The sequence below is a fragment of the Erigeron canadensis genome, chromosome 9, assembly GCF_010389155.1.
Source record: "Erigeron canadensis isolate Cc75 chromosome 9, C_canadensis_v1, whole genome shotgun sequence".
Lineage (NCBI taxonomy): Eukaryota > Viridiplantae > Streptophyta > Magnoliopsida > Asterales > Asteraceae > Erigeron > Erigeron canadensis.
The window spans coordinates 5,996,582-6,007,952 of NC_057769.1; the positions used below are offsets into that span (position 1 = coordinate 5,996,582).

At 31.5% G+C, this 11,371-nt stretch overlaps 1 protein-coding gene across 1 annotated transcript; it reads right to left on the bottom strand.

The window, feature by feature from the left end:
* Positions 1 to 664: 664 nt before the first annotated feature.
* Positions 665 to 2,496, bottom strand: LOC122582714 (probable indole-3-pyruvate monooxygenase YUCCA5). Its single transcript, XM_043755137.1, has 3 exons — positions 1,709 to 2,496; positions 1,230 to 1,601; positions 665 to 1,126 (listed from the first exon to the last, which is right to left on the bottom strand). The coding sequence occupies exons 1-3, from the start codon at positions 2,369 to 2,371 to the stop codon at positions 902 to 904; spliced, it is 1,260 nt and encodes a 419-aa protein (XP_043611072.1). The 5' UTR covers positions 2,372 to 2,496; the 3' UTR covers positions 665 to 901.
* Between the last annotated feature and the right edge of the window lie 8,875 nt (positions 2,497 to 11,371).

An 11,371-nucleotide genomic window follows, 5' to 3' on the forward strand; every position in this document is an offset into this window, starting at 1 on the left:
AATACACATAAATTTAGTTATTTTCTACTATAGACATTTATTCAAAGTTTCTTACAATCCTGGAAATTAACCCCTTTAACAAATATATATATATATAAACTATGTATATGATAATAATTACATGTACGTATATATAGACTTCTATACATAGTATAATGTATATATATTTTGGCTTTAAACAATCACCCACAAATATTATTAACTAATCTATAATCTATTAATAATAGACGTACTATAATTTACAAACTATTGATTGATTGATGAAACGAAAGACGTTATTATTATTATTTTTTTTTAAATAAAAATAAAACCGAAAGACGTTATTCATCTATACATTTTGCTTTTGGCCTCTTAAAAACCTTAAATTCTGAGCTTCATGTCAAACAAAATTCTTTAGAATACTAATAATAATAATATTGGAACTTAGAGCTCCTAACAACTCAATGCCAACTTGAATATCATGTCATTTGTAACTATATTGGATATGTTATAATATGGTTATTTGGTTCAATAAATATGACAATTACCATAAGCAACAAAAGATTAATATTAACAAAAAAAAAAAAGAAGGTAAATGTTACAATACAACTTTCACTGTATATTAGAATGACATTTTCACGATGTGTATACAACATTTAGAAAGGAAAAAAATGATAAAAAAAAAAAAAAAAAAAAAAAAAGAATAGAGGGAGCCTCGTCATCCTCGCTATGCAAAATACCCAAACATTCTTAAAAACTTGTGTTAGGGCTCTCTGGAGAGGGCTGGCCTTCTGTGTGCTATATATATGGTTTTTTTTTTTTTTTTTTTGGTTACATCAGATATGGTATATTCATGTATATATAATATGTAGAAAAAAATAAATAATAGTAAAAGAGACAAATTAAGTTACAATTTCTAAAATTAGAAAGTTGAGATGCATCTTCTGTGAGTTGGAACCTTTTGTTTTTTCTGATTTAATTCTTTTTTCCATTCTTTTCCAATGTCTTTTGATATTTTTACTGCATCAGCAGAAGCACCAGCCAACCCTCTCCTTGTGAATCCAGCTGCATATAATCCTCCTTTTCCTTTCCATCCATTAGGAAATGGTGTTTTTGGGAATCCATTTTCGGCGAAAAATTCTTTCTCCTGTTAATAGAAAATGTCACAATTTAATTAGTCAAAGTCAAAGAATGATCATTTATGAAGCATAATTAAATCATTAGTGAAAAGTTTGAATTGTGATGCTTACATGAAGCCAAAATGGGACATTGCTGAAATATCCGGTGGCCAAAATGACTGCATCGATATTGAGAGAATCGTCGTTGACTAATTCGACTGTTTTACCAGTGAATCTTTTGATCCCGGGCACAACAGTTATGTCACCAGACCGGATTTTTTCAAGTGCTCCAATGTCAAGAACCGGGGTCTTTCCATGCACATTTTTTAGTGTTAGAGGACCTAAAGATGGTCTTTTTATCCCGTAACGTTGAATGTCTCCTATTATGAACCATGAGAAGATCAACATAAGCTTGTCCACTATCCATAGAGGTAGCCATGCCATCAACATCATTGCCAAATCGAATGTCGATTTTCCAAACATTTCTCTTGGCAAAACATGAACCTAATAAAAGTGGAAAATGATAGATTAGTAACTAAATTGTCTATTGATTTTTACTTTTATTTTTTTGAAAAAGCGACACTATTATTTGTTGGCTTTAGAGTACTTACCGAGCTACGAACAACCATCGATGGCTTTGCATTGTGGTTAGAGAGATCAAGAGAGACTTCCATGCCAGAATTTCCACAACCGACGACCAAAACGTTCTTTCCTTGGTATTTGGCACCGGATTTGTAATCTTTTGCATGGATTACTTCCCCGGAGAATTCTTTCAGGCCTTGGATTTCAGGCATTACTCCTTCGGCATTTTCCCCTGTGGCGACCACAAGCATCTGGCAGATATATTCGGTCTCAGACCGAATAGATCCGACCGTTGATGTGGTTTTGACACGCCAAAGCTTACATGCTTCATCATATTTCGCTGACTGGACACACTCGTTGAACTGTGGCTTTATCTCGAATTTTTTTGCATAGTCCTCGAGATAAGCGATAAATTGTTTTTTGGTTGGGTATTCAGGGTATTCCGCGGGGAATGGTACTTTTGGTAGCTGACAGAACTTTTTTGGGAGGTGGAGTTTAAGGCGGTCATAAGTACGTTTTTGCCAAAGGGAGGCAATGCAGTCAGATCTTTCGATGACTACAAATGGAATCCCTTGGTCCTTAAGGCAAGCCGAGATAGCTAGCCCTGAGGGGCCAGCTCCTACTATAACTGGCCCGTTGACCCACACACATCGAGGCCCATAAAAGTCATTTTTCTCGGAGAATCTAAACATCTTTGGAAAGCTTTTAAGATGTGTAAGCAAATGAATATGCTGAAGTTGCTTGTAAATTAATTGCTACAAGTTTGACGGAGACTTTTTGGTTTTGTAGGCTTTACTTGTATATAAAAGGCAGGTAATTGTTTTTGAGATGTGTTTTTGAATGAAATGAGATGATGGATGTAGAGCTATTTATATAGTGTGGGGGGTGAGTTAAGATAGATGGTGGGGTTGGGGGGATGTGAGGTGGGGTAGCATGTGAGAAAGGTGGTGGAGACAATTAATGCATATATTTTGAAAGGTCATTTTAAACCATAAGCTAAACAATTTTTCAAATAATGATTATGTATAAACTAATTCTTATTATTGTATGAGAATAATATATGCAATATATGATTTACGTATTTTATACACCATAACAATAATTCAATTATTATTGATGTAGATAATAAAATCCTTTTCTTACTACTATTATAATCTTTTGAACATATATTGTTGTTTTCAAATTCCACTTTGTTAAAGAAATTAAGTTGAAATAAGTCATTTGAAAAGTTACATCAATTGTCTTAATTTGTGATATATATCATTCATAAGTTAATAAATCATGTCTAAAACATGAATCCAAATGAGCGTTCGTATTATACTCATACGCTACCATGGTCAAAGTCGACATGGAATCAAAAATACTTGAACCAAAAGATATATAAAATAAAATTAACCCCACATATCCACATGCATGATCGAATCGATATAACTAACCAAGTCTCGTAGAGTTAAAAAACTGCCGGGGAGGTTTATATGGAACTGAAAATTTTGATTCTAGTTAACATGTCAGTGAAGTTTTCGAATCAAGATTATCATGTTTTACAAAATAGAATAAAAGAAAAGATAGATTAAAAATCACTCTTAACTACTATATATGATCTCGATAAGATATACTTTTACTATTTAATATATTAAACACCCTAAAGCTGACTAGATGCACTATGTGCCACCTTGGACACTTCATATCCTATTGGCTCATGGCCACTTACAATTTTAGTTAACACTAGTTGTGCCTATTGTAATTTGCAAGCCCCACTTCCAACTCATGATATACACTTAATATCTCACCCTTATTATTGGACAAAAAGTAGATGAAGAAAAGATTTCGACGAATATTATGTTTCAACATAGACAAGTATAAGATGTTAAGATTATATATGTTACAGGCAAGTATAAGATGCTAATAGAGCAAAATGGTATAGCTCCCTCAGTCCCTTATATTGACCATTGAATGCATACTATGTGGAAGACCCGATTTCCGCAAGTTCGAGTACTTGTGTTGATTGGTGCTACCACAATAATGATTTTTGGACCGGTTTATAAGATCACTTAAGCATTTTCTCGACAAATCTATCCAAATCCGTTGAGTTTAAGGAAGGGTTTGGATCAATGTTTTAAATACCGGTAGATATCGACCGGTATTACCGGTATCGGAGGGTAATATATATTAACTGAACAGAAAAGTGGAAACTCCCGCGGGATGATTCTCTCTCTGCGAGTTTCTCTTTTGCGCTACGATGAAGCTTTTTACTCTTTAAGTGCACCACTCCTTCGGTACAACTAGCCCGATATTTTGTCTGATATTTTCACTATTCATTACCGACGGTATTTTCCGAAATTTCGATATTTTTCGGTATTGTAAAACCGGTTTGACTTCATATAATTGAGAGTCAATTTAGTATAGTTCGAGTATTGTTATTTAGGGTAGCTCGAGCTCGGCCTGACTCAGACCGATTCGACTTCAAATAATTGAGAGTCGATTTAATTAGTACGTATAGTTCGTCAACTGTCTCCTCTCGTTGACAGCGTTAAGTACACACATGCCACGGTATGATCGAACCAATAAACCATGTTTCGAAACCCAAGGCTCTTCAATGTTTGCTAGTTATGTTACTAGTACTTTACAAGTTTCTTTGTTGAACGATGAACTTTACAAGTTTGGTTGATAAATACACTAGTTTCCCAAAAATTTCTACATCTTGATAACATACTTTAACAATTATATTTGCTTACCAACATCCGTTTTAAAGTTATGGTAATAATAATATAGTTTCTTACCCGGGCGTTGCCCCAGGAAATTAACATAACTATACTTTATATAACGTGCATTACAAAAGCATATCAAAAGTGATGTAGGCAATTTTAACTAGCGGTTTGTTGGACCTCCGACCCCTCCTCATAAATTATACCTTGAGATGAGATACCCAAGACTTGAATCCGAGACCTTGGGAAAAAAACTCATATCCAAGACCCATATAATGGATTTAGAAGATACTTCTGGCTAACCTACCTATATAGAATTGTTTAAAATAAGATTAAGATCATTCATGTAGCTAGCACTTTGTTTTTTCTTGAATGACGAATATATTACTCTTTTAAATTACATTAAATACATAAAACTATCTTATTATCAAAAATTGAAAATTGGTCTCTACTCTTATAGTCAAAAGCCTCTAAAATGGCCTACCCTCATATTGACTGCATATAACACTTTATGAGATCTAATTGCATCACACATGATATCAGTACTGGTGATGAAAAAAAGTTATTAAAAATGTATTGTTACTTTTAAAAAAAGAAAGAAAATGAGAATATATTAAATAGGAAAATGATTTATCCAACTAAAACATTAGCCTAAAATAAATCATCTTAATAGTTTTAAAAGATGGTAATATGTGAATACCACTAATTTTCTTTTTTAATTTTACCATGATATTTTTCATGTGTCATCGTCCAAAAGTTAGGAGAATTTTTAGGCTATCATAATAGGAAGATCGATTATTTCCCTACTATTAAATATGTAATTGGTTAATACTTACGTACGTATGGTATATGGAGGCAATAAACAACAATTGTTAGGCTGGACGGAGTGGGTAGGGGAGGGAATCGGTACCGGGCCGGTACCGGTTGGCACACCGCGCCGACCCCCCGGTACCAGTAGGGTGGGGAGCGTTTTGGGGAGGGTTGTGCCGGTTGTGGTGCCGATTGAAAGTTGCGTCCTTGTTTTTTTTTTTTTTTTTTTTTTAATTTCTGTAAACATAGATATAGATATAAGATATGTGTATATATGTATTGGCTGTTGTGCACCTATATAAAGAAGATGACTAGATTTATTGACTATTTTTGTTTTCAACCCTCAAGTTTGATATTTATTTCCAAACTACCTCAAAATAAATATGTTATAGTTATTAGGATTATTATTACTTCTATTATTATTATCATTATCATTATATTTATTATTATTATTATTATTATTATTATTATTATTATTTTACTATTTTAAATTAGTTTTAGTTATTATTTAAAATAAAAATAAATAGAAATTAAATTAAATAGAAAAGGGTGGGGAGGAGAGGGGAGGGATGACGAGGTGCTCCTAGCATTAGGGGAGGAGAGGAGAAGAAAAATTGGGGAGGGGAGGGGAGGAGTGGGGAAGCCCTCCCCCCACCCTAGAATAGACTTGATATATTATATGGCACAATTTATATTGAATGATATAGGTGAATTCTTATAGATTCATCCCCCGGAGGAACCGGACATGATAATTTTTTATCATCCGGCTCGAGTAAGAATAAAAAGAACCAAATGAATCCATATCCATCCATATATAATATAATAATAATATGATAATATAATTATAATAATTAATTAAATTTAAATTTAAATTTAAATTAAAGTGCCAATATATGTATGCGTACGTGATTTCAATTCATCTATAAGCAAATTAATAATTACGAATGTACAAATTAAATCGTTTCAGATCGTATAACCTTATATTTAATTGTTTTAATGGTTACATAAGTGTGTATGGAGGAAGATAATTTTCTAATATGGTGGGGTTCGATATTACTTTTTGCAAGTAAATAATATAATTTATCATCTTTATTATCATCTTTTTCAATATTATCATCTTATAATCATAATTGAGTCATGAATTAATATAACCATATATATATATATATATTTAACATTTCATTCCCATTATTGTGAATTTCATTAAAAATGGACGCCAATTGAGTTTTAGTATATCCATTAAAAATTGCCTATCTAGACATCAAATATAAAGTTTTATAAACATCATATAGATCATCATGGCCGTTTTTAACCTCGTGACTGGCCTCAGATACCACAATTTGATAGCAATTCCCGTAACCTTGAAATCACAAAAAGCTTTTGCAACTTGCAACCTAGCTAGTTTCCATGACCATGACTACGTGGTACTCTGAACATCTTATAAGATTAATTATGCGTTCATGCATGTTTATGTGATTGTGTGCACAAAGCTTGAACCGATAACCCCACTCATCAAGCTCTCTAATTCACAACCGACCACTATAATAATAATAGATAAAAATCCTGTATGACCCATAAGTGTAGAACGATCAAAGGAAAATCAACCACTTTTAATCAATTCGATGAGCATGTCGATCAGAAAAATACTAATATTATTTTCCTTGATTTAATGGATAACGCGTAGGCAAACCGAAAGTAATGCAAATGAGCAAATCCCTAATCTTTTTCGACCGGTGCTAAAAGTAATAATTATTTGAGGAAGAATTTATTGCATACATAAAATATTTAAGTACTTTTTCATTTGTTCTTTTCATATCTATATATTTAGATTTCTATTTTTTTAAAAATATATTAAATTAAAGAGTTTTGCCTCTTAGGACTTTCACTAAGATGCATCAAATACTTCTACACTTATCATAAAATTTAGATATGAACTTATGATATTAAAATGTACAACGGTTAGGTGAAACCCTTCGTTTAACATTTTTCTAAATTAAAAAAATTATTATTCTAATTATTTATTGATCAATTATAATTCTGATCAATTTTTTTTAAATTGATTTTTACTTTTAATTTTGACTTTAACTATAATAATTATAAATCAGATCTACTCTCATGTCAAATACAGGAAAAATTAATAACATTGTTAAAGATAAATGCAAATAAAAAATCTTATAAATTTAAATTTAAGTAAAATAAGAAAAACAAACAGATAACTTAGATGTAAAAATTACAAATAAAGTCAAATTAAAATAAGGGATAATTGCAGAAAATAGAAAGCACCCTTAGACCAATTCACGATATTAGCAGTGACCTTTAAAAGTTTTTGATTTTAGCAATGACCTTTCATTTATTGGCGTAAATAGCAACATTTGACACGTGTCTTTGATGACGTGGAAAATTTTAATGACGTGACAACTTTTTACTGACGTGGATTTTATTATTTATCTATATTTCTTATTTTCGTTGCCCAGTCGGTTCCCCCAAAATAGAAACCCCTAAATCCTAACATTGACATAGGTTGATAGAATTCATAAAACCGAAAATCGATTACTTTAATCATAAGGTAGATGGATGATGTCTTGTTACAAACTATTACATGGTCAGAATTTTTGGGGGAAAGGTAAACGGAATTTATAGAAGCATCACCTCCCTGTAAATCATAATTAAAAGAAACGCAAAATTACATGGTGAAGAAAACAAATTAAGGACCCATTGTGATTAATATGGTAGTAACTAGTAAACTAGCAATACCCTCAATGGAGGTGGTGGCTTGAATGTTTGTAGACAATCAGTAGTCTTCAAATCCCAAACCTGTATAAAACAAATCACATTAATCAAAAGAATTAGTCATGACATATTCAACACATTTACAGATAAACGACACTGGGAATCACACTATATCTCTATGAAGCCGAATGAAACGGGTCAAATATTGTATTTTAATGTACAAAATCTCTTAATCATTATTATATTTAAATAGAAAAAAAATATAACCAATAGAACCCTCAATTCCTTCCCTATCGCCCGTAGTCAATTTTGGGTTTATGAACTCTGTACACCCTAAATGTGTGTCACTGTTACGATGTGGGAATTTTTATTTTGGGGGAAACTGACCTGACAATGAAAATAAAAATAATAGATAAATAAGAAAATACACATCAGTAAAAGTTTGTCACGTCATCAAAATTTTCCACGTCATCAAAGACACGTGTCAAATGTTGCTATTTACGCCAATAAATGAAAGGTCATTGCTAATAACTAAAACTTTTAAAGATCACTGCTAATATCGTGAATTGGTCTAAATGTGCTTTCTATTTTCTGCAGTTATCCCTTAAAATAATTTAATATATCATGGAGATATGTTTTTATTAATTTAATTACTACTACTACTACTAATAATAATAAACTAAAAAGATATATTTATATATATATATATTGTATATAAATTATTTTTAAATTAAGTATTTAGTAAGATTTAAGTTTTTATTAAAAGTTAAAAAGTTTAACTTATTAATGTAAAACAAAAAGACGTAAATTAATGAGAGGATATCGAATTCGGCTTCTTGCTTGAAGATGTTCTCGAATTCGACTAAAGGGAATAAAGAGGGTTTCAGTTGGTTAAGGTTGTAAGCTTGAAGGTGTATAGTAGTTTCTTAGTTGAGACATTGTTCGTGTCCACGCTCTTGGAAAATTTCTACAATTGGAATCTTGTTTCCGGAATCCTCAATCTCAATGAGGAATCTACACTACCGTAACAAGATTAGTTTATATTTATCTAAGTTATTTATATTGCATGCATATGTTATCTTGAAAGGAGATATTAAATAAGATTTAATAGTTTATTAACACGTTTCCTTTAATTACTTTGATTTGATAAGTTGTTTTATTATATATATAAAAAAAATATTTTTGTCACTCAAATCGGGTTGTCAAATAACTCATTTAAGCTATTCGGTTAATAATATCGCAACATTGCCTTTCTCATCATACACCAAAATATTCCATCCTTTACGATTAAAAATAAAAAAAGAGAGACCTTGATTCCAATCACACCATCGGGTTAGGAACCCTTTTGGACAAAAATAGACATCAATTATAAGCCCTTTTGGATTGACGGTGTTGGTGACGTGGTTGATCTCTACTGGACGATGAAGAAGCAATATCGCTGAATCCAATCACCACCATCGTTCAAAAAAAATTACAAGCCCTAATTAACATTGCCGTACGTACGCTTTATTAAAATCCGCCTTGAGTATAAATGCCTACCTTTTCTCATTCTTATTACAAGTAACAATTTCATTTAACATTGGAGGCCCGTCTAAAATCAACTTGTCACTATGGAACGTTGTTTGCGAGTCAGAAATAAAGGGAGCTCAAGACCAATTTCGTCAATTGGTTGCCTAATACCGATATCACCTTATATCTATAATCCCAACCAAAGTGATAGGTCTATATCGTTAAGGCAGTTCAAATCTTTGACCTTAGGAACTAGAGAAATAAACGAGGAGCTAGCTACGTACATCCCCGACTAATTCCACTAGAGTCATAAAATCTGTTAAAAATTCCTAAAAAATCCGACTCCAACGTAACCCAATATCTCTTATGAATCTATATTTAGTTGTAACTAATTATAGTATAAATTAGTAGTATTGTTATGGAGATTGTTAGTGCAATTTATGTGCACCTATGATTGTACGTTACAATGCAATTACGATGGCTATTGAAGTGATGTGTTTTAGATCGAAGACGATGTCATCAAGAACTATAAGTTCATGTTGACATCATCAGGTATTGAATTTAAGTTTGTGATGATGTCATCATAAACCACAAATTCGTGTGAAGTTCTTCAAGCCCACGAATGTGTTCTAATCCAGCTCATTCGTTAGTCTATATATAGAAGACTTAGGGTACTGGTTTTAGTTGATTAGATTTAGATTCATTCACAGATGGAGAGATCTATACTGCGTGTCCACCTAGATGTATACTTACTTGGTGTTTGCAATCTTGCCGACTAATGAAATACGAGTTTTACATCTGTGTTTTTATCTCGAATTTGTATGTATTTGTGTATGTAATTGTGTTCATCAGATTCGCTCAAAGACGATTACAAATGGATTTGTGTTTGTAATCTTGGACTAACAGTGATTGAAAGACGAGGAACTTTGGATGCATTTAGTGTGCATTCCCACATACCCATATATCTCCGGACGTAGGACGAAGACGCCAAGCATGTGCTAAAACTTTACATTCCCCATGAAAAGATATCGAGCTATGGAATTTGCCAATTTGGCTTTCCAAGATTAGTTTCACTTCCATATAATAAGTCCATACCCGATATATGCATCAATATACTAAAATGATACTCGTATAAAATTTGATTTGAACCTCTGTTCAGACTTCACACAATACAAAATAATATAAAATTTATGATGTGATACACTATTCATTCAACTTGTATCACCAAATTTGGTGTTACATTATATAAACCAAAATCTAATGTATAAATTACACATAACTAAAAACATACTTATTGAGGGTATATATACCATTTTTTTTTCAAAATTTATTTTAATATGAAAATTTAGGTATTTTAAAAAACCATCAACTATCATGTATTGCGTAAGTACTTTCTAATTAGATAATTTTATATTTGATTAAAGTTTAATCATTTTTTTCGTAAGTTTGATTGTTTTTGTTAAACAAAGATTTTACCCTGATTACCTTTTGTAGATTTGATTTTACAACCAAATTTAAATAATTTTAAGAAACCATCAATTACTTATTTAACTTTGTTTTTTGAAAAAAAAAAACCATACTTATTTAAACTTTTTATGGGCTTTCTTTTAACTTTAATTCCTCAATCGATTAAAACTTTTGTATTCTTGAAGTCGATCAACGTGGCTTTTTTTTACATGCTTGACATGATCTAGTTTATCCATGAATGTTTCTGCTAACTACTCAATCTATGTATTCGGGCGCCTCTACAAACCAAGAATTTATCAAGTATACTTATGTGATAATAGTAGTAGTAACAACAATAATAGCCATAACAATACTATAATATAATATATGTATAATAATAATAACAATAACAATAAAAATATTAATAGTATTAATTAATATGGTGATGTTCAAAGATGACTTCGTGGAAACTCAAACTGCATGGCCTCACTC

Coding starts and splice junctions, on each gene's coding strand:
- LOC122582714 (XM_043755137.1), bottom strand. CDS start 2,371: ATGTTTAGATTCTCCGAGAAAAATGACTTTTATGGGCCTCGATGTGTG. Junction 1,602..1,708: donor CGATGGTTGTTCGTAGCTCG/GTAAGTACTCTA, acceptor CACTTTTATTAG/GTTCATGTTTTGCCAAGAGA. Junction 1,127..1,229: donor ATGTCCCATTTTGGCTTCAT/GTAAGCATCACA, acceptor TTCTATTAACAG/GAGAAAGAATTTTTCGCCGA.